The sequence below is a fragment of the Balaenoptera musculus genome, chromosome 15 (genome assembly GCF_009873245.2).
Source record: "Balaenoptera musculus isolate JJ_BM4_2016_0621 chromosome 15, mBalMus1.pri.v3, whole genome shotgun sequence".
Lineage (NCBI taxonomy): Eukaryota > Metazoa > Chordata > Mammalia > Artiodactyla > Balaenopteridae > Balaenoptera > Balaenoptera musculus.
The window spans coordinates 61355477-61381676 of record NC_045799.1 but is presented as its reverse complement, the minus strand read 5'-3'; the positions used below and the strand labels follow the sequence as shown (position 1 = coordinate 61381676).

General features: G+C 39.0%; 1 protein-coding gene across 10 annotated transcripts in view; it reads right to left on the bottom strand.

Annotated features, from left to right (window-relative positions):
• MRTFB (myocardin related transcription factor B) overlaps positions 1–26200 on the bottom strand; it is a 196267-nt gene that overhangs the window by 61307 nt on the left and 108760 nt on the right. Inside the window, exon 1 of one of the 10 annotated variants that reach the window (XM_036825900.1) lies at positions 11833–12168. The exons of the other annotated variants lie outside the window; for them this stretch is intronic. Within the exon in view, the coding sequence (XP_036681795.1) occupies positions 11833–11953 (121 nt within the window). The 5' untranslated portion in view covers positions 11954–12168. Of the gene's footprint in view, positions 1–11832; positions 12169–26200 lie in introns of those variants that run through there. 10 annotated transcript variants of the gene reach the window in all.

The window sequence follows — 26200 nt, the reverse complement described above, 5'->3', positions numbered from 1 at the left end:
ATCATACCATTCACATAGTTCGATAATTTGCTTAAAAAAAAAAAACCACCCATAAAATCCAGCTCATTCTTCTTTCTGGCTATCTTAGTGGCTGTATCTAACATATGGATGTATCAATCATATACACTTAAGTTTCTAGATTTCCTGCTATTATTGTTATTATTAACAATGTTGCAGTGATTATCTTCATTTTGTGTCATCATGTGTGTGTATGTTTGTGTGTGTGTGTATATATATAAACACTTAAAGATATATATATATACACACACACACTTAAAATACACACACACACACGTGCACACACACTGAAAATTTTGATAGGGACACTTTGCAATCCAAGTGGTTGTACCAATCTATATCCCCACTTACAAGGCAAGAGAGGACCTTTTTGCTCATCCCTTCCCCATAATATACATCATCATGCTTTAAGGTAATTTTAAATTCAGAAACAAAGATCACTTACTCTTACCTAAGGCTATCAGCAATATTATGCCAAAGTAATAGTAAAATTTGAAATAACTATTAAGCAGTAAGGGACCAATAGATATCAAAAGAATCAGTGAGAGTGATGGGGCTGGGTTTTTGACTGAATGCAGAGATATTTACAGTGGTTGTCAGAAGCTCAGGTTAAGCTTTCTCTTGTAAACCACATATTTATTTATAAATTCGGTAGAATTTTTCTCATGTTCCAGGACAGAAACCTAATAAGTATAAGACTTCTCATTCTTTTTTCTTCAATTCCAACACAGCTGAGAGATGTAATAGACAGATTTGAGAAATACTCAGAACAAAATCAACACTATGTGCTGAGGGACTGGATGTTGTGTTTGAAGGAGAAAAGATAAAGATGGTGCCTGGGTTTCTGGCTTAAGCGCGTGGGTGGACCACTGACTGAATAAAGAATACATCATGGTCGTTTAGGGAGTTCAGTCTTGGACATGTCTGAATTAGAAGCTGAGATGTCAAAGTGACAACTGGCTCTATGGGTCCAGATTTCAGAAGGTAGCTCTTGGCAGGAGACTAAAATTTGGAAGTTGTCACTTATGTAGTATTTGAAGCTATGGGAGTTTGCCAAGGTAGAGAATATAGAAAGAGGAGGCAAGAAGCAGCACAGGACCAAGTTCCTAGGAAATCCAACAATTAAAAGCCCATTTTTATAGGTCAGATAGGGGATGAAGTTCCAAAAAAGGAAGTGAGAGGAAGCTGCCTAAGGAGGAGGAGGAGCCTGGAGAGTGTGTATAAAAGTGTTTCTAGAAAGGGGTCATGACCAACTGGATCCAATGCTGCTGTTGTAATACATGAAGGAGCTGCTTTTTGGAGTGATGGATGGAAATCAGGCTGGAAGAGGTTAGGGAGGGGTAAGAGTAAGAATGATAGTAATGGAAGCAATGCTTTCAAGATGTTGCCCAGTAAGGGTAGGAGAGAGGCGAAAGCTTGAGGGGTGTGGAACTTCAGGCTGGAACATACTTGAATAGGTTTACAAGCGATGAAGACAAGACAGAAAAGGGGAGGGGAGAGGAGGGAGAGAATGGGAATGAATGAATATGAATGAGAATAAAGGAGAGAATAAGAGGTAGCAGATCCCTTAAAGGGGAGGGGATTCAGAGCAAACAAGAACAACCTTGTTAAGAGCCACTTCCTCTATCATGACAGGAAGGCAATGAGGATTGGATACAGCTGCAGATAGGTTTATAGATGTGGTCTGGGACGTCCAGAGAGTTCCCAGATGATGGCTTTTATTTTCTCAGAGAAGGAGGAAGAAAGGTCATCTGTTCAAAGTGAGATGAATGAAGGAAACGTCAGTTTTGAGGCTAGTGAAGGAGGTTTGAAATAATCATTGCAGACTGTGAAGAACAAGTTGAAAAGAGAAACATGGTTATTTTTTCTTGACATGCTCCAACTAATAATGGCAACAGCTTGGGGGAGAGAAGTCAGTTAGGAAACGGCAAGTTACTCACTGGCTGTGAACGATATCATTTTCATCAGAGAAAAAGACCACAAGATACAAAATTAGAACATTTGGCAGTTCTTTCTCAAGCTCATTATATAAAATTTTAGTTAAGAACAGTTGCAGCCCAGCAATTCCACTTCTAGGTGAACTGCAAAGAAGTTAAAACAGGTACTCAAACACACACATGTACACCCATGTTCACAGCGGCACTATTCACAACAGCCAAAAGGTGGGAACAGTCCAAATGTCATCAACAGATGAATAAACAAATCCTGGTCCATCCATACAGTGGAATATTATTCATCCATAAAAAGAAATAAAGTACTATATAAGCCACAACATGGATGAATTTGAAAAACATTACGCTAAGTGAAAGAAGCCAGATGGCAAAAGGTCATATACATTATATGATTCCATAGAAGTGAAATATCCAGAATTGGTAAATACACAGAGACAGAGCTCAGATTAGTGGCTACCTGGAACTGGGGGGAAGTCACTGCTTAATGGCTCAGGGTTTTTTCTTGGGCTGATGAAAATGTCTTGGAACTAGATAGAGGTGTACTTGCACAACATTGTGAATACATTAAATGCCCCTGAATCGTTCACTTAAAATGGTTAATTTTATGTTGTGTGAATTTTACCTCAATGGAAAAAACGGAACAGTTGGCAGAGCAATTGACTTTAAGAAATGAATTACTCAATAATCAAATTTCTTATTTCCCACCCATCGCTAGCTAGCCCCCCTCACCATCATAATTCCATTAACCACCAACGGTGACTTCATCTTTTAAGGATTTGATAACTACAATAACAGCTATATATTATATCATACTCCCTGTCACACCAAATTTTAGGTTTTGTTGGTTTTTTGGGGGCCTCTAATTCCCCTTCTGGATCTCATCCTTATATTCTAGCACCTTCTACAATGCTCACCATATAGAAGTTTTAATAAACATGTTTTACTTAATTTTGCATGGTATACTTACAAGTATATAACTGAGTTACTATTTTCTAAGGAAAAAGAATTCTAGCCAAATTTAAGAATAAATCACCAAGAGGATTTTGTATGGGCAAGTGATTATCATGGGACAGAACCAACACTTGTCTTGCTTAGTTGTATGAATTTGAGGCTTCAGATATTTCTGAATTGATGTTGGTGGCAGAACAGAAGACAGAATCTATTTATATTGTTTTGAAGGGTAAAAGAATACTGAAAAAGGGAACACTAAGGGCAAAGGAGTAAAGAAGAGCATGAAAAACTGGTAGACAGTAATTTCTTTTCATCTCCATTCATAGTTAATGTGAAATTTAGGCTGCATTAGAGAAGCGTACAAGCACTTAAGCACTCTCATAGATGACAAAAAGTAGCAACCGAAGATTACAGACTTTGGGTTGTATTTTCAGGGGTCTAATTTGCCAATTATAAAATAAGGTTCTTCTTCAAGTAATTTAAAATAATGAAATGCAAAGAGGCCAAAAATAAAATGGTGGTTTGTCCTATAAGAGCCATGCTATCTGCACTGATTAAGCAAACTCCCGTCAACACTCCTGTCTGAAGCCAAAGCAGAGTTAACACAGTATGCACATAAATCTAAACCTCTGACACTACCGAGCGCAAACAGCATTCTGATCAGGAATTTTTATATTATGATTATTTTCCATTTAGGAAAAGGAGAGACAATATTAAGTTAATTTAAAAAAAACTGCGCAAATCAGTGTTTGAAAGTTAGGCCTTAGACTACCTAGGAAATACTGCCTTTCATCCAATATCAGAAAGTCTACTGCATCCTTTGAAGTCCACTGGGGTGAGGGGTGGCGGGGAAGAGGTAGGTGATACAAACTGTGGAATTCTAAACCACTGTCCCTTGCTGGTAGGGAGGTCACAGTCAAGAATGCAACATTTACCCTCTATTAGGAATTAAAGAGCAAAAATGAAGTAAAAACTAAAAATGCTAGCAGTCCAGGCTAATGCACTGTAGGTTTCCTGCATTAATCTGCACCATGAGGTCAGGAAGACAATGTTTTCAACACTCAGCCTTGGAAATTTACAGGTACTCTGATAACTCTGTGGTTGGCTGCTGCTTCTGTTTCCATGGAAACAGGCTGCTAAAAATGGGGCATGTTTCTTTAAACTGATCATACCTTCACACAAATTCCCCTCTCCTTTTTGTCAAAAGTTGGAATGAATTAAGTATGCTTCTCATGGTATGACAACGTGATGTCAAGCCAGGGGACCTGGTACAGAATAGCAGGGACAACGTTAGCCTGTGGCAGACATACAGAAAGATATTATACATACCTATGTGCATCTAAAAAAATCTCACTTGGTTAAAAAGTAGTGGATATAAATTACACAGTGGAATAAATGGAAGTATAACACAAATAATAGGCATTGCAAAAGTAAAATCATCCACTTAATTGCCTGATCACCAGCAATGTAAAGAGCTTTAAAAAAAACTTGATTTGTTTTTTCAGACAATTAATTTTTAATCTGTAGGACCATGCTGGTTCTATACCTGAATGTCTAGATTTCTTAACCCTCCATGTTTCCAAAAGAAGATAATGTTTATTTTTCTTATTTTGGGGGTAATCAAAAAGTCTACATTTTATTGCTGCATTAGAATTTCAGTGTGCAGCTATAGGCAGAGGTGCTGACAGCTTTTTTTTTTTTTTAATCTTTATTGGAGTATAATTGCTTTACAGTGTTGTGTTAAGTTTCTGTTGTACAACAAAGTGAATCGGCTATAAGCATACATATATCCCCATATACCCTCCCTCTTGTGTCTCCCTCCCACGCTCCCTATCCCACCCCTCTAGGTGGTCACAAAGCACTGAGCTGATCTCCCTGTGCTATGCAGCTGCTTCCTTCTAGCTATCTATTTTACATTTGGTAGTGTATATATGTCAATGCCACTCTCTCACTTTGTCCCAGCTTCCCCTTCCCCCCTGTGTCCTCAAGTCTGTTCTCTACGTCTGTGTCTTTATTCCTGCCCTGCCACTAGGTTCATCAGTACCGTTTTTTTTAGATTCCATATATTGCGTTGTGCTGACAGCTTAAAGCTCTTTCCCAATCCCTCTAAACTGGGAAAATGTATGTTGTATAAAAGATTCTGAAATGCCTTAGTGTAAATTCCTAAGGCAGTTTCTCTGAATGAAAAGACAATTAACAATGAAACAGGAAAACAGTGGAATATTATTTACCTCCAGTTTTTCCCAGAATAGTAAGCACATGCTACTCTCTTGAGGTCATTTGATCCTGGCTCAATATCTTGGGGTTTTTCTTCCCATTTTGTGGATTCAGGAATGGGACATACATACATACACACACACACACACACACACACACACACACACACACACACACAGAGTTGACCCTTGAACAACATGGCTTTGAACTGCACAGGTCCACTTACATGTGGACTTTTTTTTCAATAAATATAGTACCTGTATTTTCATTTTACAGATCTTTAACTAAGCGAGGGGGGGGGGGAAGTTTGTGTTTGATTAGAGATCACGATATGTGTAATCATAAGAATTAGGGTCTGAGTCCTGATTCTACCCAGACTGTTTTGGTTTCCTGCCCTTGGTTGAGTCATTTGTCAATTCCTTTGTTTCTGAGGCAGAGATAGCAGTACTCGGATTTGTGACTGCGCATGGCGGGGGGGTGGGGCGGGGGCGGGAGGCCGGCGCCCTTAACTCCCACGTTGTTCAACGTTATATATGTATACCTACACACACATGTGCCAATTTGCCCACAAAACATAAGGAGAACAGAGAACTTGTGACACAACTTGTGTGCGATCCTAATGTCAGAGCAACTGTGCATGATGATGCAGATCAAAGGATGAGCTGCAGTTGTTCGGGCCAATGGGGTGGGGATGGGGTGGGGACGGGTGGGCAGGGAGAGGCCTTCTGGGAGAGAACAGCTGCGGAGGGAGAGAGAAGTGGCGCAGAGGCAGGGCCTCACTTGCTGAAGGCGGCCAGAGTGTGGGCGGAGATCAGCTGGGCAGCTCTATCTCTACTTGAGTCAAGACTCCTGTTGAGATTCTATTTGAGGAAGAGGACCTGGATAAGGGTGGGGCTGTGGTGAAACAGTGCTGTTGAGAAATGAAATATTTTTGGGGTAGAATTGACAGATTCGATAACCAGATTTGGTGACAGGCTATGAGGAGAAGGTCAACGAAGGTGTCAGGGATCACTCCCATTTTGGGTTCCTGCCGTGAGCTAATGGGGGGAAGGAGGTGCCACTGACCGAAAGACAGGAAACCCTGGAGGAATGTGCTTCATGGGAAGAAGTAAGGGGCCTACTGGAGCCGTCAGGGATGCAGATGACCGTGCAGGCCTGAAGCACAAGAGAGGTGCCTGGCGCTCACAGTCGGTGATCCTCACTCATTTGGACCAGAGCACACAGAGGTTTCTTCTGCTATCTCTTTTATGTGTGTGTGTATTTTAACGTCTATATTATCATTCAGTTTCCCACTTTCCAGGCTGTGAGCTCCCTGAATGCCACTGCTTATAGAGGTTTACAACTTCCAGCATGATGCTGTGGAGAAGCACTCAAATTTCTGCCAAATAAAATGATTTCCAATAAAAAGTTAAATTATATAATTTCATCTCAAAGGCAGCATATACCCATTTTTAAAAGACACTGAATTACATCTGGGAAAAAGAATTGTCTACTTTTTCCTTCATACCTGTATGTTATTTGAATTTATTTTAAGGACCGTATCTTACACTTCAAATTTATTTTTAAAAAACCCATTAATTTAGCAATACCTCACTTGTACAACACTTTCAATTATGTAGAACACTGGCAGAAAACAAAGAAAGAAGAAATTCCCAAAGAAATAAAAATAGATGTTGCAAAGTTCACGTGCTTTACTTATAGAAGAAGGCTGGGTAGCATTCTCTATTTTAACTGCTTATTTCTCTGCTTCTCCCAGTATGACTCAATAAATTTTAGTTGAATCAACAACAGAATCAGGATTCCACTATTACATTTTGTTTATTTGTTGCTTACTTTGAAGATTAGAAGCAGCAAGTCAGAAAAGGGAAAAGCAGCCGAACGTGGCAGATGACAAAAATCAAATAATAAACAATGATTCTAGTAATCTAGTAATGATCTAGGGATCATTCTGTGCATGGGCAAACGGTTTTATACACCTCAACAATGACTTAAGGCACCAATACATTACATACAATACATTTCGGGTTAGCCATTAATTTATAATTGAATTTTAAATTATATCTGAAGGTAATAGTTCAAACTACTGCCTTGTTTAAGAAGGCAGAGAGGAGTATAATATTCTTCAAATACTTATTGCATAATAGTAATGTATCTTTGAGATGCAGGACACTGGGAGTGAGGTACAAAAATCATCCAAACAATGACACTATCTCCAAGAAATATTATGGTCTAATAGTGAAGATAGTACAGACACATACCACAGTAGCAAAAGGTGACATGCCATAAAAAGATGCAGAGCAAGTTACTGGGAGTATATGATAGAGAAGAAATTATTTTTAGCTGATAGGATCAGGTGACTTTCTTTAGGAAATGGCACAGGGATTGGGTTTTAAGAGACTCTGGACCTGCAAAGCTGGGGTGAGCAGCTTTCCAAGAGAACGTCCAGCAGTGATGGAAATGGTTCATAATCTGCATGGCTCTATACAGAAGCCACCAACCAGGTGCGGCGTCTGAGTAACTGAAATGTGGAGAATGTGGCTGAGGAGGTAAAATTTTAAAAACTTTACTTCATTTTTAATGATTTTAAATGTAAATCTGAACAGCCATATGAGGCTAATGGACAGTGCAGGTAGAGTATGTATGAGATAATTTCTGTCACTTAGAAAAGTTTTGGTGCTTTAATAAAGGTATTTATTTAGTCTATTTTCCCTAGGTTGAACTGCTCAGAATATCTCAGACAAATGTGCATTTTTTCCATACATAGATCTCCTATAGCCATGTCCCAGCGCACCACATTAATCCACTCCGCTGTCTATGATGCAGTCTGCCACAAACTTTCACATGCTTTATCGCAACTGTTACTACCCAGTCTATGACAGAATTGGGAATGTGGCTCTTCTCCCCACCAGCCACGGCTGAGCCACACAATAAAAGGAGCCCAGATCCCTGAGTCATTTCTTAGAGGACGGCTGACTAGGATAGCTGCCCAACCCACCTGGGACTATGTTTTGAGCAAGAAATGCGCTTTGATTGGTTAAAACACTGAGTTTGCGGGTTGTTTGTTAGAGCAGGTAGGTTAGTCAAAGTCATTAATACACAAGCCAGTTTTCTTTCTTTGGTGTTTCATTTTCACCATTAGAGAGCTCCGTATATTGAACATCAATTTTTCCTCTTTAAATTGATTTGCTACATTTTGTCTTTGATAAATACGGGATATAACTAGCTGGTAGCACTGGCATTATGATTCATCATCTCAATAACGCTTCATATTAAACCATTTATCTGAATTAAACATCTCAATTTATTTGATTTTTCCCTCAAGTTTCATGATTATTAATTTGTAAGTTTTCAAGTCAGTGATTTGTAATATCCTTTAGTTGTTAGAACCAGAAATTAAATTTAAATCTCATCTGTGATGAGCGCTATTAAAAAACGTTCTAAACCTTTTGTGGATAAGTCAAAAGTTGAGATTCCCTACTGCTGCTTTGACAAAAGAAACTAGTCTAAGGAAAATGTCCTATTTTGAAGTTGATCAGAATTCATGCCATTTATTGCTATTTCTCACCTGAAGCAGAAAATAATTAAATTCTCCAACTATATATGTGGGTTGGTATTTATCAAAAAGTTTATATAAGCATTAACAAAACTGTGAGGAGATATGCTTTATTATCCAAAGAATTCTCTGGTATGTAGTGACAACTATTCACAGGCGACTGACACTTGGAACATTCTTCCCTTAAATTTTCAATAGGTATTACTAAATTTTCTTGTTAAGGTATCACATAAACTTTGAAACCTATGATTATCTGCTTACAAAATCTGTTTTTCCCCTAATAATAATTTCAGCTAATTAGCACTGTCAACAATAACAGGAATTGTAAAATGTCCCCAAATAAGCAAGAACTAGAGCAACTACTTGAGAAGCAGAGGAGACCTCCCACCCCTCGCAGCAGACACCATCACAAACGTCAGAGACCCGGCTGTGTTGCTACGATTAGAATGGAATGGACCAAAATCTATCCTTCCTTCATTACCTGAAAACTTGTGATTCAGACACTGCCACAAATGAATGGAACACCAAATATTATTCATGTGAAAGACAGTATTTTAAATTAGTATCCCTTAACACGAGGCATAAACCATAGACATGACTAAATAGTCAGAAATTTGTCTTTTGACAAGACAGCATAGGATCTAATTAGACTCTGGGGCATTTTAGCGTTTGAACATTGCTGCCATATCAATAAGCTTTCACAGATTAATAAAACTGACATATGACCCAGGACCTAGCAGCAGAAGGAGCTCAGCAGTGGCCTGTCCCAAGAGTCTGATAAGGTCACCGCTGGTGCTCATCTGCAGGCAGTGACTGTGACACATTGAATTCCAGGAGTTCAACCCTGTAAAGGAACGTAGTCATTTTCAGAGGACGCCAAGGAAAAAAAGTAGCTTTCTGCAAAATTTCTCCTATTTTTTCTGTTCTAATTAAACTCTGGTCTAATCCTCTTTCGGTGTCACTACCTTTGAGGTAACAGATCACCTTTGATGTCTCTATTTTTTTTTCCCCCCTCAGCCCTATCGCTAGCAAAAATAAGTAGAAATACAGTCTGTTGAGATAGAAAGCGAAGCCTAGTTCAATGCAACTGTGGTGAGGTAGATGAATTTTATCATCTAGTCATTTCTGTGGAGTGTTTAAAAATATGAAAGTTCTCTCCCTGTACACCTCTTTATACTGATGAATTTACATGACAGTAAGATATATAAACACTTCTCTACTTTGTCAATATACACGAGATTTTAAAAATTAAATTTTAAATAGAAGGAAAAAGTAAAGGGTTAAAAAAATAAGAAGAGGGATGGCAAACTGGCATGAAACTGGGTATCTCATAAAGACACTATGAAGTAGGTATTGTTTATCTTCATTGTACAAAGGAGGAAATTATGGCTTAGAGCAGTGAACTTGTCCAGGGTCACAGAGCTAGAAAATGGGATTTGATCCCAAGTATATATCACTTCAGAGAGTCCATGCTCTTGCTTTGTGACATTATACTACAGCACATGTATAAATTCAAAGCATGGTCACAACTGTTCGGGAAAGAATCGATACATTATGTAATAATCATCTCAAGGCAGTTTTGCCGTTCCTGTTGATAATTCTCCTATCCTGTTTTTATATTTTTAATTCTTGCTCTCTATACACCTTATCATACTGTTGTTATAACATCTTTTTATTTCTCCAATTGCATTTTCCTCCACTTTTCCCAGTTTTTCAAGTAGCGTAAAAATTGTTAAAAATTTATGTTAACAGGAGCTTAACACTAGAACTTGACTTAAATGATACATAGATAATCCCCTTTTTAAGTTAATGATTTAAAAAAATTAAGTTCCCCTCAGTGAGTCTCTAGAACATGCCCTAGAAGCTCTACCGGTGTTGATTTTACGAGAGTCTACAAGATCTGCAGCGCACAAGCGGGGGCGACCCCGCCGTCTGGTTCCTGGCAATAGCTATTGATACTTCATTGTGTGTCCTTTGTTTCCATCTACATGTTTTTTTCAACCAGTACCCAAAAGAAGTTCAACTCCAATAAGAAAACAACTATTGTTCCTTCTTCTTATTGTTTAAATATGCAACAATCTGTCATCACATTCTCCTTTTCTAAATGTATGAAAAAGAAAAGAAGGAATATCATTTTGGAAGAGGCTCAAACTGCTGCTTGGGCAGATAACTGTATTTACTGTCTGGGTCTCCAGAAGATGAGGAAGAGCCAGTGGAGAGGTGAGGGGGCAGCTGATGGTTACTGTGGGGGGTTTTCCTCCCAAAAAACACTAGAAAATCAAATTTCAAATTAAACAAGCATTGAGAGGGGTGACTTTCATATCTCAAATTCAGAAAAAACTTATTCTCTGAAGATTCTGAATTTCTTACTCCATGGCCCCTGGTCTCCTGCTGCTGTAGTAAAGCACGCTGGGCACTGGTCTTGCCACACTTCAGTGTACCAGGACACAGGACAGCAGTGCCCAGAACTTTGGACATTTTCTTAAATCAGTCAGGGAGGTACCTGCGTGGTGGCCACTAACAATCACTGACAGCATTCTTAAGCTTACTCTTTGCTGTGTTAAAAAACCACAAAACTACGCAACGTGCCTAAAAAACAAAACAAAATGATGGTGCAATGTGCATTATAACCAATTAAACCAATCGTTTAAAGATACAATTAAGAAAGAGCTAGCTACCTTCCTGCTTTTAAACAATAAAAACCATAAACATGTTAATTGGAAAAAAAAAATCATTTCCCTGGAACTACGTGTTCGTCAATGTAAAAGAAGCAGGGTTCTGCATAACACTGGAAAGGAAATGGCCTCTCCTAAAGTTGGGTGGGGGGAAGCAAAAAAATTAGAGGACATGAGAAAATCGACAAAACGAACCTGGCAGGATTTCACCGAAATGAGGACTGGCTTCCTAAGTCCCCTTACTCTAGCAATTACTGCCACCTCCCTGGAGTCCTATCAGTTAGTGAGTCTTCAGAAAGAGCTACCAAGAACAGCCTTAAGCTTTCATTTCAAAGAACTGAGAGCGTGTAAGGTACGTGAGTGGACAGAGAGCAGACACACGGCATGGGAAGCAGACACACACGCTCAGCCTGGTGGACGAGAGCATGAATTTGGCAGTTCTGCCCCTGTCCACAGATAGACTGACCTTCCTTGAGACTTTTCTGGTTGCTCCCTTCAAGGCATTCCTTTTCTTTTAGTGGCTCGAAATCGCCAGCAGCTAAAATCTCCGGGAAGCCCTGCTGCTGCTTCTTGGAGCTATCGATCATGGTGAGAGGCTTCTGGAGACAGGCAGCATCAAGCAAGAGAAAAGCTCAATCTGCCAAACAGCAGAGGCCAGCGCTCGGAATCCTCTGGTCCCTGGGTCCTGGGTGCCTCCTCACAATACCCCGATCAGCGGGCAATTATGTCTTTAAGCAGCTGAAGGAGCTGTTACCCTTTAGTTGCCAGCTGGACCTGCAAATCGACTCCTGCTGCTGCAAGCCCGAAACTCTCTCCCACGTTGGGAGGCAGAGCCACGGAAGCACGATGATGCTGAAATCCCACCCCTTTTCCCAGCCAGCCCAGCTTCCCCCGCACTGGGGACTTCAATCTGCAGTTTGATGGTCCGCGTCATCTGACAAACACTGACTCAAGCAGTTAAAAATAAATCCTCTAGTTGTTAAAAGAGAAGACTTTGCTGATACCTTAGAAGACAAATTGCTGCCTGTGGTCTCTCTTTGGCTCTCTATAAACACAGCCACAGGCTGTGGAAATACTTTCTATCAGCCAGCCAAGCACATCCATTACTCATTAAGTTCTCCAGCTAAACAAACGGCGGTCTAGGGCACCCGAAGGAAGAGGGTCTTATCTCAGCAGAGGCACCACACTGAATAAACATGTTACTAGCATATCTGGATAAAAACAGAAGCATGTCACCACCACACTGCTTTCGTGGTGTGCTTTTTGCCGTTCCCGGCTCTCCCAGGCACAGCCGGTTCTCTCTGTCACAGGGAATGCCCGTAACTGCAGCTTTCTGCCTTCGCCAATGCAGACCCGGGCGGCAGTTTTCCTTTGTGCCGCTAGTCGGCCGAGAGAGTTAACATCGCCATGATTGTGCTAAGGAAGAAAATCTCCTCCCCTGTATTAAAGGCAGACACTGAGAGCTTCTAGTTCATAACAGGTTCCACCAGCAAGCAGCCAAGTTTAATTTCACGTGAGCTATCAACAACAGGCACCGTTTCCCCAGGTCACTGGCTGCCGCCCACCAGGCACAGGGACGCTGCCTGAAGGAAATCTGCAGGTAAGGCAACTCCAGGCAAAGTGGAAATGCCTGCTTTCATACACACCAAACATCTGTCTGTCTATAGCTGTAGCCAAAAGACTCTGATTTGCATGGTTTGAAGTATGCTCCTTTGCAAAGAGGTCCCATAAAACCCATTAGAGGTTGTAAGAGCAGGAGACTGAATCCTCCTCCATGAGAGATCTGCTTTTGCTTTGTTCACTTTTTAAATAATCAACATCTAACAGAGTGCCTGGAATATTAGGGAGTTCTCAACAAATACTTGTTGCATGACTAAGTGAATGAATGAAAGCAGAAGATGATACTCAGAGCTCTTCTTTTGATAATACTCAGAGTTCTAAAGAAGTCCTAGGTCAGTGACCAAGAGTCACTAATTTTTAGATGAACAGCTACGTGTTCTTTAAAGGAAGCACATTTTCTCTTTAAAAGAAAATACACACATACACTTTGAATGTGCATGTGACATGATCCTTTTGTGGGATAAAGAAAGGCTTACATTTTTACAGCCAGAAAAATCAATATTCTCTTCATCATATAACAGAGATGGGGACTGGGTGAAGATTCTTTCCTTTGTCCCTGGTTCCAAGGCTGGTGTGCACTAAATCTGTGCTGTTCTAGAAAGATAGTTATCTATCCTTCTCCAGCATCTCTCAAGAATGGGATTATACAACACATGACATGCTTCTTGTCAACTGAAATTCCTTCTGAGGCAATTTAAGTCCATCGTTGGTAGTCTAAACCCCTGCAGGAACAAACTGTGATGACCTTAACACACTTCTCAAAAAATGCCCTCAAATGCTCTGCTACTATTTCTGATCCTAAGGCCTCCATTCTTCTAAATTAACTGTTCCTACACCTTTAAAGGAGTAAGGAAAAAACCCATCATTTTCTGCGGACATTCTTTGGGTCGGTCTGCAGAAAGTTTTGCCAAGTTTATCTCATTTAACCCCTAATAGCCCTTTGTGATCACTATGATTATTTGTACATTCTAGACATTTTACAGACCAAGACCAAAGTCAGAGCTTGTAAGCAGCAGATCTGGAATTCAACCAACATCTTAGTTCTCCAAAGCCCACATCTTTTTTCTATGGCATTGCAATGCCTGCTGTCTTCTAAAACATGCTCCATTTCCAGGCTTTAGTTTGATCTTGGGACAGGTTTAAGAGCAGAGACCATTACTTTCATTGCCTTCAGGTAATTCTACTCCTGGTGAGGGAGAAGGAAGGCAACATAATCATACTAGAGTGCTTTTATGAAAGCAATTTAACTTTTCCTGAAATAATAACAACAGCAGCCAACTTTGTTTAGTGCTCTATACAAAGTTGTAGTGCACAGCACAGTCTAAGTGCTCTTCATATATTATCTCATTTATTCTGTTGACAGACCTGTGAGTTCAATGTTGTTATCCTAATTTACAGATGAGAAAACTGAGGCACAGGAAAATCAAATATTTTGTCAGAGATCACATATCTCATAAGTGGTGGCCAGGATTCCAAACAGGCAGCTTGGTTCCAGAGCCTACATTTTTAATTGCTTTGCAAAAAGAACAACAAAAACAATAAACCCCAACATTCTCCTTTTCAGGATGTTGTTTATAAAATTGTACCCAATTTTTTGGCCACAAGTTTAGAAACCTGAGTAGATACAGAGCTACACCATCCATTTAAAAATTCTTTATTGGCCATGTGTATGTGTGTGTGTGTTTAGTATGTTAAAAAGTAATACAATTCTCTTTTAAGGATCCTCTGTAGTCTTATTATTTTTGTTTCTGATAAATATAAAAGATCTCAATAAGGAAACATTTTCTGGCTGTAGATTTATATTAAAAGTCTTGCCTCTGTAGTTTTGAAAGGCAATAATAATTTCTCTAGTGGTGAATATGCTTAAAAGAACATTTATTTTGCTATTTTAAAAAATTCTGAAATAATTTCAAATTCAAAAAGCCTTTTTCCCCTGAACCATCTGTGAGAAGGCTCTGACACGATACCTCTTTACCCTAAGTGCTCTGGTTTATAATTCCTACAAACAAGGCTATTCTCCCACATAACCGCAATATGACCATCAATATCATGAAATTAACCCTGATATATCACTGCCACCTAATCCACAGACTCCATTCAAGTTCTACCAGTTGTCCCGACAACATCCTTTATAGCAGAAGGACCCAAACCAGAATCACATATGGCATCGAGTTTTCAAGTCTCTTTAGTTTTCTTCCATCTTGAACAGTTAGTTCCTCAGTCTTTCTTGATATTTCTTTCTTTGACTTTTGAAGATTACAGGCTGGTTACTCGGTAGAGTTACTCTCAGTTTGAGTTCGTTTGATGTGTCTTCATGATTACATAGCAGTCGTGGCGGGAATATTTTTGGCAGGGATACCACAGAAGCAATGTAATGTGTTCTTTGCATCCCATCAGGTGGTGTACAAATTCAATTTGTCTCATGGCTGATGATGTTTATTTTAATTTATTAAAATGGTATTGGCCAGGTTTCTTCACTGCAAAGTTAATTTTTCTCTCTGTAATTAATTATTTCATGGGGCTGAGTTATTTATTACTAGAATGACTCCAAATGATGATTTTGAAAATTCTATCATTCCTTCTACATTTATTAGTGGCACATCCTACTGTAAGAAAAAAATTCTCTTTATTCAGTTTATGTTATCTATTTATATCAGCATGGACTCAGCGACTCCTTCTTTCAATGGGTTATAACATGTTCCTATCATTATTTATTTTGATGCTCAAATAATTCAAATCATTCCAGATTTGGGAATTCCAGTGGGAATCCCTTTGAGCTGGCTTCAGCGTCTTATTGTTCTGAGCACTTTGAGCACTTTCTTACTTTTTGGCATAAGATGTTCCAGGCTCACCTTTTACTTTTCCTGCTCTGTTGAGAAACCAAGCTAGGTGTGCTCAATGCTATTTGGGTGTCACTGTTCCCAGGCCTTTTCTGTAGTCAGAGGTAGGAAATATGTGTGAGTTTATGTCTCTGTGTGTGTAAACACAAACATATTTACATCTCTCACTATTAACAGATGTAAATACAGACCTATATTTAAGTATGTACATCTATATTTATATATATTGAAAACCATGAGTTTACCCCAATGCCTCCAATTCCAGTCCAACCCCACAGGGTCATTCTCAGTTTCTTTCTTTTCTATATTTGTAAATTCCTCCTCCTATAGTGAGAATCTTGTCCCATGGTCTCTGCCACCCCACTCATGGATACCCCGTTCACCTCATTACTGTCACTGCTGTGGCCAAACCTAAGGCAGATGTCTGCTCACCCACCGGCTCTGAAGCGTGGCACTGGACTGCTGCCCCCACTCCCACGGGGCAGCTGCCTTGCTCAGCCCCACATAATGTCTCTTGGATTGAATTAGGGCTGGAGGGAGGAAGGAGACCTGCCTTCTCTCCTGGTAGGAGAAGCCCACAGTTATCATGTGAACTGCTTTCCGGTAGGTCTGCCTTTGTTCCTTACTAAATGTGCTACATCATCTTCAGTGGCACTTGGCTCTATTGTCACGAGTGGCATTTAACTTCAAATGATAGGTGATTAAATTCACTTTGGCTATGATAAATATGCTTCCACAGTGTTTGTGTCTACACTCAAAAGAGCTGTTTTAGTATGAAAGAGAGTACCATAAATCAAGTCAATTTTCCCACTACCCCAAGCATAGATATTTAATAAGCGTGAGAAAAACTGTATGGCTTGGAGACTAGGAACAATCCAAGAAAGGCCTCAGGGAATCAGAACAGAAACAAACATGGCTCAAGGGACCTACATAAAAACCTGGCAGAGTCAACATACGTTTACAAAACTGCTGACGAGAAAGACTGTCATTGTGATGATGCTGTGCTTCAATAAGGAAAAACCTGAGGATGTTACCAACTGGGCAATGTTCCGCCAACGTAAAAATACTCAAAAGTAATGAATAAAATAATTAGTAACAGAATGCAAAGAGACTGCTAAATACTAAGTACTGTTTGTACTTCTCCTGCAGCATTCCGGACCTCGGGATTGAGGAAGATGCCCTTTTCTTTTTGCCTTCCACCTCTTGGTGCTTTGGAACAGGTCCTCAGGTGACCATTCACTGAAGAAAATGCCGGCACTTTGGGGCTTCCTTCACACAGTCTGAGCACAGTATTACAACACTTATGGAGTCGTAGTCAGTCAGATTGGACGCATTTAGGGAGAAAAATTTCAGTCCAGGTTACACCTAAATTTTTTTCCTAAGGGTGTCATATTTTCAGTAAAATACATATTTGATCCTTAATTTTCTCCTTTTTAACATTACAAATGCCACTATAAAATATATCTTTAGACAAACTAAATGGAATGGTAAATTCCAATAATTTCATAATTATTAAGCCCAATTTGATAATACTGATAATTTTAAATATTTTTTGTAAACAAGGACAAGTACAGAGTGCTATCTGTGAAATCAGACAGCATATCTTAAAAGTCCTTCATTTTTACCACTGTTTAAATACATGGATATTGAATAGTACTGCAGATATAAAGAGATTATGGAAACGACTGTTTCATGAGGAGGGATACATTTTTCTAACACTTCTAAGATAAGATTTTGAAAGAATATCAATGATTTGAGCAACTAAGTATTGTAGCATAACTGAACACTACAACAGGGCCAAACAGCCTGATAGTTTCGTTTGTAATCTGTGCTTATCATAATCTTTCATCCTAGAATGCAGCCATGACCGGCACGGAGGCACTTCCCTCCTGTGTTTGCCTTATCCTCTCTGAAGATGTGAACGGCAACCCTGGCAAGGTTTTTCAGGACTGAATTTGGACCATTAACCTCTTTGCTGATTGACCTCTGCTTACACTGAGGGGAGAGAACTTCCTTTGGGGTGGGGCAACCAGTGGGGGAGGCAGAGGACATGTTTCCTAGCTCTCCCTCAGGCGGGTCCTCACGTGACAGTGGCACCACTCAATCGCAGCATTCTGACAGCATCTCAGTTACTGGTGTCCTTTGTCTTCTCCCCCCCACCCCAGATCTTTAGTACGGATAATCAAGAGACGAGAGGATATACTTTATCAGCTTTGAGAAAGTCATCCAAATCCTTTCTCTACTTCTAAGCCTGAGAGTTACTTATAAATGTATAAATACAGACAACTGGCTGGAAGATTTATAACCAAGAGCCTTCCTTAGATTATATTTCTTCAAAGCAGACTTCCTTGAATTCTGAGTTATGGACTATAAGGGAGAATGAAATGACTACAGCTTTGAGGGTTTAGCACAGATGGGAGGAGTGACAAGTTAAGAGGATCGAGTCCTAGTGAAGACCGGAAGGCACATCATCCAGTTATGACCAGTTTGATGCTGAGGGCAGCGCCTGTAGCAAGGAAACTGACTACCATAGTGTTTCTCGACCTTTTTTACATCATAGCTCCTGACCCTTTTTAATATAATTTTTAAAATCACTTTCCATGAAATTTTAGTATCACAGATTTACTGTATGTATTTATGTACTCTATGTGTATCTGTACATTATACATTAAAAAGATTTCTTTGCCTATACCCCAAAAGCCAATTTTCATTCCTGTTGAGAACGCTTAATTTACAAGAGGGAAAGCCAGTATTTCCTATTTTGTTGAGGAAAAAAATAATAACAATGAACTGTATGTAGGAAACCCTCAATGAGAAAATAACAAATGTTCACCATCTGTGATAATGGTTTTTAGATCACAAGTAAATTTAGCAGGATCTTGAGGATCTTTCTGACCCTCAGCAGCTCTGAGGGAAACACGTATCGATATTTGTTTTGTTAAAAAAGAAAGTGCAGCTCAGCTACGAAATGATGTGTTTTCAAGTCGCTCTGCTGGTGAACACATATCCTTAATCCTGGTTTTCTCACTCCAACATTCTTTTCACCAAAAGAAAAAGCCTGTGGGTTTTTTTTTTCCTGTTTACTAAACTGACATGTGATTTTCAGAGGCATGTATTTAAGAAAAATTGGTAATTTAATTTCAGGGGGATATAAGATCACAGATGGATTTTATGAAGGTTAGAGCCAGGATGGTTTTGTGGAAGGAACACAACTTCAGGGTTAAATGTAATTCGGTTGTGAGATCTATGAGGTCTTGGAAAAGTGGCAACATCTTTGTGCCGCGGCTGCCTCATCTATAGCAGTGCATTAACGATAACAATAGCAGTAGCTGTTTTCTGTGATTATAAAAATCAGGAAAAAATGCATATAAAATTCCTAGGACAGGCACAACTGGCACTCCCCAAACGGTGGAGTCTGTCGGGGCTCATTTCTGGAATGATCTCCTTTGTCTGTTTCCCCATGGCTGCTTGTCTGCTAGGCTTGCGGTTTCTTCGGCAAGACATACACACACAGACATAAGTGCAGACCACCACGCTAACCACCACACCACACACATTCTGTTTTCCAACCCCACCCTCTGAGGCTGCAGCGGGGTGCAGGTAAAGTTCATCATTTTTTGGTTTGGCACTTAACACCTTCTGGTGTCTTTCTACTACTTGAGACTTCATGTATTAGATTAAATTTGAAATTTTTATACTCGCAGAGAACCCTGCTGATAGTTTTTCACTTAACTGGAATAATGAAATAGAAAAACCGCCCCAGGTGACTAATCACAGCCAAGTAGTCAGCCATGGGCTCTGAGAACTGGGTAGAACAAACCCGAGGACATACTTTCAGGAATCCAAGGATGTCTTCTTGGATGAGTTCTTTGTGGAAAATTTTAAAATTTCGTGTTTTCATTTTGTTAACCTTGAAAAAAGAATCAAGTGTTGCCATATAAGAATGCAAAGTAAAGAGAGCTGGACCTTGTGGTGATGACATATTCAGGCCTAGAGAAGGCAAAGTGATAGCAGCCTGCAGCGGTCTGAACAGAGAAGGGGGTGGGAGAAGCGAGGCACCGTGGCAGGGGGCAGCACAGGCTTGAGCCTAGGCGAGAGCAGTGAGCACCACGGTCAGGTGTCCAGCAGTCACATTTATGCAGAAATGCAGGAGTCACAGGAAATTAACACCGATTTGAATTTCATTAGCTTTGTAGATTTCTGTAAGTAACATACAAAAGTGTTCTTGTTTTGTAGTTGTGTAAGTGCTACTAAGCACAAGAAGTTTATACTTCTTTTACAGTTGTACCTAATTCCGCAACATTACACTAATAAACATTAAGTCATCTCCTAACTGTTCTTAAAGGGTCAGTACATTTCTTAAGTTTGTGAATCACTGCTTTACCGTATAACTCAAATGGGGAGAGGGCACCCGTTTACTCTGCTGCTCACCTTCCACAACATTTTCCTGAGGTGAGAATTAAGCATTTGCCTTTGTTTACCTAATCTGACTGGGGATCCTATTTTGCCATCTTGGGAGTCATGACAAAAGGTGGAGATAACACCAAGCATGGCTTGAGAAATCAAGGAGGCAAGAGGACTATGCAATTTCAATATAAAATCATGTCATGCCCTCACCCCTGCTCCAAAATGTTTCCTTTATCTCTTATTGACTCTACTTTGAATTACCTGCGCCACTGTTCCAAAGCATCTCCATTTTCTTCAAGGCCACGCTACATAACCACCCTTATACCTTTCTCAGCAAGTAACTTGGGATACTAAGATTTATGAATATTGAGGTCTTCAGACATAAACTCCACTCCACCTTCCCACTCCCATCCCACCTCCTGTCTCTGAGGAAAAAGCAATCTTTTTTCTTGCAGAGGGGAATCCAGACAGGACTGTAGTTTCCTCCCACCTACTTACAAAATTGTGATCAATGAATGAACCTTCTCCGCGAGGATCCTTGTGCCCACTGAGATTGCACTGGCATCAACTGTCAACCCTAAACACCCACCACTGCACACAGAAACACACGTGCCCTACTTTGGATTCAGGAACTTCTTGCTTTCTAAACAGCAATTCCTAAATGAGTTTTCCTTCTGCAGTTAAAATACCCTTGATGTTAAGATTATATGCTCTACTCAGGACGAAATCATCTCTAATTTTGTAAGTTAGGCTTTGCTGGGAAAACAAAGATTTTTGTTTGTTTGCTTGTTTTAAAGGGAAGCAATGGGCTTAGCCTAGACCTCAGGTAGGTCCAGCTCCAGACAATGCACTTAAAAACCAAAGCTGTCTCACTCATCCTCACACTCTCAGTGCCTGGGACACTGCCTGCTCAATTAATGGTGCCTGGATAAATAAAAGAATGTCACTCAACTGACCCACATTCATCCAGGCCTCTCCCTACCAATGTAATTCTGCCCACATTTCTTATCTTGGCATTCAAAGCCACTGATGCTTTGTCTCCCACTTTCCGGAGGAGCGTTATTAACCCCCGACATGTTCCCTATGCTTCAGCTAAATCAAGCTTCTTTTACCTCCTGATACACTCTGAGTTTTCCTTATCTTTGCTCAAGTTTTTTCTTCTGCCTGAAATTCTCTATTTCTGCCCATGGAAACTGTACCCAAGCAAGAACTAGCTCCAGTATCAATCTCTTTCAGAAGCTTTTCAGGATGTCTCTCAACACCCCCAAAGAGTCAGATCGAACACTCATGATACCTGTCATGGGAGGACTCAGCCTTCTGTGAATAATAATGAAGATGATGACGACGCTGGTACTAACGTTTATGTGTCACTTACTGTGTACTGAAGTGCTTTATTTATACATGATGCTAAGAACTTCACATATACCCACTCAGTTTACTCTTCTCAATAACTCTATCTACTACTCTCTCCTTTTTATACTGGGGTACTGAGAGGTTAAGTAACTTTCCAGCTACACAGCTTTTAAGGAGTAGAAGATGGATTTGTAACCTAGGCAGTATGGATGCAGACTACTAGCTTTTCTCAGTGGGTTCTGTGAGAGAATTAAGCCCTAATATCCAAAGGTATCCACTGTATAAAATGAATTAACTTCTCTCCTATGTGTCTAGAATGGTACTAGCTATGTCATCCTTGGGATAATTTAGAAAATAGTCACTCTAATCACATGTATAGGGATTAATTTTCTCACAGAACCCTGGTTGAAAAAGAAGTTGTTTTAGCAATTTTTTTTTTCAATTAGAAAAGTAAAAAATATTGCATAGGTCTTAATCCTTGACAATCAAGTGTATTTACGAACAGCAAGTATCTTCATGTAAACAGTTCTGGTTGGAAGACCCAGAGGGCACTCCTCTGGGGGAGGGGATGCTTTTCACTGCTTCACTATGCTTTCTTTCAATGTGTCTGGATGCTCTTTGTATTCCTGATATCCCTTCCTCATTTTAGTAAACCTTACAATCTTCAAAAGCTGCAACTGCATCTCATTCATCTTTGTCTCCTATGAGAGCCATCCCAGTGTTTAAATCATGTTCACATGGTCATGTTTCTCTTTAATTAAGTAAATTCTTACATTCAGTAGTCCAGGCTAGTTGATAAGCACCTTCCTTACAGGAAACTAACAACTAACACTACCTGTTATATTTTTTTGGCTGTATCTGACAGGCATTTAAAAATCAAGATTACTGAGGTATAAAGACAATGAGATACACCCATTTAAAGTGTATAATTTGGTGAGTTTTGATGGAGGTATACACCTGTGAAACCATGGTCCCATGTGAGGTACAGAACATTTTCATCATTCCCAAAAGTTTCTTCTTGCCCCTTTGCAGTACATACTTCTGCTACACCCAGCTTCAGGTAATCACTGATCTGCTCTCTATCATTATGGAATAGTTTGCCTTTTCCAGAATTGCAAGTAAATGAAATCATACAGTATGCAGTCTTTTGCGCTTGAGTTCTTTCACTAAGCATAATGATTCTGAGAGCCATCCATGTTGTTGCATACATCAGTAGTCAGTTCCTTTCTATTACTGAGCAATAATTCATTGTTGTATGGAGAGAACATATTTTGATTATCCATTCACCTGTTGATGGACATTTGGGTACTTTTCAGTTCTGAGCTACTATGAATAATTCTGTCATGACCATTTTTGGGTAAATCTTTGTGTATATAATTATACTCCTTTCTTTTGAATAAAGGCTTGGTCATATAGTAGGTATATGCTTAGCTTTTGAAACTATGGTTTCTTCAATAGAACTTTATTGGCAGCTTTATTTGTAATAGCCAGAAACTGCAAATAACCATCCATACATAGGTAAATGAATAAATAAATTTTGGTGTATCCATACAATAGAATACTAATCATCAAAAAAGAATAATAAACAACAATATGGATAAATCTCAAAATAATTAGGCTGAAGGAATGAAGCCAGACAAAAAAAAGAGCACATGATTCCATTTATAAAAAATTCTAGAAAATGCAAACTATAATCTATAGTGACAGAAAGCAAATCAGTGGTTGCTTGGAGACTGTGGTGGAAAGAAGAATGATTACAAAGGGGCATGAGGAAATTTTTAAGGGTGATGAAAATGTTCTTGATTATGGTGATATCAAAATTCCTCAAGTTGAATACTTTAAATATGTGCAATTTATTGTATGTCAATTATACTTCAATCAATTTGTTTCTCTTAAGACAATGGCACTTGTGGAAACAGACAAATTCCTTGATGTGATATGATAACTTTGAAACAGTCTCTACTATTTACAAACTTTAATGCAGTAGAAGATTATTTTCCTGGGTGTCTGAACTCTGAAAACAACTGAGCAGCAGAATTGCTCTAAAGAATCTTAAGACAAAAACAAAAAAACAACAACCTATTAAAGTAAGTAAAATAAAATAAAATAAGTCCCATGTGTAATAACTGCGTTATTTCTCATGTGCATGCTAGTGGTGTGACCTGGAGCGTTGTGACTGATAGGCCTGCATGATTTGGGTGGACTGATGTGTGTTACAGGTGAGGATGGTGAAGGGGTAGTGATCCTGAACATAGAAAACATAAAATTCAAGAGAAAAACATTTTACACGACAAAGGACATCTTTTAATGCTAAAAGCCGGATTCAACAATGAGGCTATAACAGCTGTGACTATGTACAAAACAACATAACTACTGTTATAAAACAAAAAGGACAGGAGATGCAATGTGACATAGACAAAAACACACAAATAACAGGAGACTCTAATCTCCCAAGCTCAGTACAAGACAGATGAAGTAGACAAAAAATAAGTAAGGATATACAAGGCCAAAACAGCATAATCAATAAGGAGATCTTATTGCTATATAGTGAACTTCACACCCTGATGACAGAGAAGACACCTTCTCAAAAAACATGGACTATTCAAAAAACAATCATATATTAGGTCACAAAGAAAACTCCAGTGAATTCCATAAAACAAAAAATATTATAAACAACACTCTGATGTCAATGTAATAACACTAAAAATTATTAATAAAATAAAAAACTAAAAAGTTTTGTCTACCTGGAAATTAATAACATCTTCTATTAACTCACAGAAAAGAGGAAAAATACAAACTGAAAAGAAAGAATTTTTTTTAAAAAGATAGTTTTGGGGGGTAGAATCAGAATCTATGGCAAATATTTAAAGCAGTGAGCAGAGAAAAATTCAAATCCATAAACCATTATATCAGTACAAATGAAAGAATGAAAATAAACTATGTGCCTCAGAGAAAAAAGATTAAAAAAACAAAGAATAGAGTCCTAGAGACCCTTGGGATGATATCATAAGGTCATGCGCAGCTGGCGTTCCAGGAGGGCAGAGAGAGAATGAGGCAGAAAACATAACTGCAAATATAATGCCTGAAAACTCCCCAAACTTGATGAAATACATAAAGTTACAGATTCAAGAAACCTGGCAAACTTTCAAGTAGGATAAATTCAAGCACATACAGAAATCAATAGACTTCAGATACATAAGCAAGCCATTACAGAGCATAATAGTAGAGAAAACTCCATTAATAATAGCAAAAAGATAAAAACTCAGGAGTAAACTTAACAAGAAATGCACAAAACTCCTGAAAAACACAAAAGTAAGCTTGAACACATAGATAATCCTTGTTCATGAATAGGATAAAATACCACATTATTAAAATGTTGGTTGTCTCTAAGTTAATTTACACATTTAATGCAATTTCAATAAAAATAGCAACAGGCTTTTTAATTGAGCTAGAAAGGTGATTCTTAAGTTCATATGGAAAAAATAAAAACACCCAAGGCAAACCAGGAAAACACAGAAAAAAAAAAAGTGGCACATAGGGGAGGAAGAAAGAGTCTGATTAGATAAATAAACTTGAAGTAGATCAGGGATGAAAATGTTAAAATAAAAAGAAATCAAACCATGAGTACTGTAAGTAAATACTGATGGGATCCTTGGACATAGGGGAAAGTTTTCTATGACCCCGTATCCAAATGCAATAAAAAGAAAAGACTGATAAATTCTCGCCACGTTAAAAACAGAACAAAAACACTGAAGAGGAAGGGTTAATCTCCTTAATACATAAATAACTCTGTAAAAATGAAAGAGTTTAAAAACCTGACAGAGAAATGAACAGATAATTCACACTCTTCTCCGAAAAAAGATTCTGAAATGGCCCTTACGCATATGAAAAGATGTTCGACCTTACTCATAATTAGAGAAGTGCAATTAAAGTTACATCAGATGCCAAAAAAGTATGACAACACATTCTGTAGGTGTGGCTGTGGGGGAAATGTTTATTTCTCACACATTGCTGATTGGGGTGCAAACTGGTACATCCCCTCGAAAGAGGAATTTAGCAATATCTAACAAAACTACAAATGCGTTTACCTTTTGACTCAGCAATTCCACATCTAGGAAGTTACCTGAAGGATACACCTACAACATTATAAAATGGTATATGCCAAAAGTTATTTACTATAGCAATTTGTTTGTTACTGCAAAATACTGGAAACAACTTAAATGCCCACACACAGGAGAATGGTTGAATAAACTATGGTACATCCACACCACAGAATACTACACAGCTGTAAAAAGGACTAAGGAAGATCTCCAAGAACTGATACCAGGAGACCTGCAGAATATGTTAAGTGGGAAAAAAAAAAAAAAGCAAACTACAAAACAGTATCAATGTTACTTCTTGCATAAGAGAGAAGGGAGAACAATAAAATGTATACTTATAGCTGCTTCAGGAGGAAAAATATGAAAGGAATGGTAAACTAGAAACTAATGAGATTAATCCCCTTCCTTGGGTGGGGAAACAGGGTGGAAGAATTAGGGGATGGAAATGGGATGGGAGGGAGAAGTAGGCAGCAACACTTTTCTGAGAACATCATTTTTGGTACAGTTTTGACTT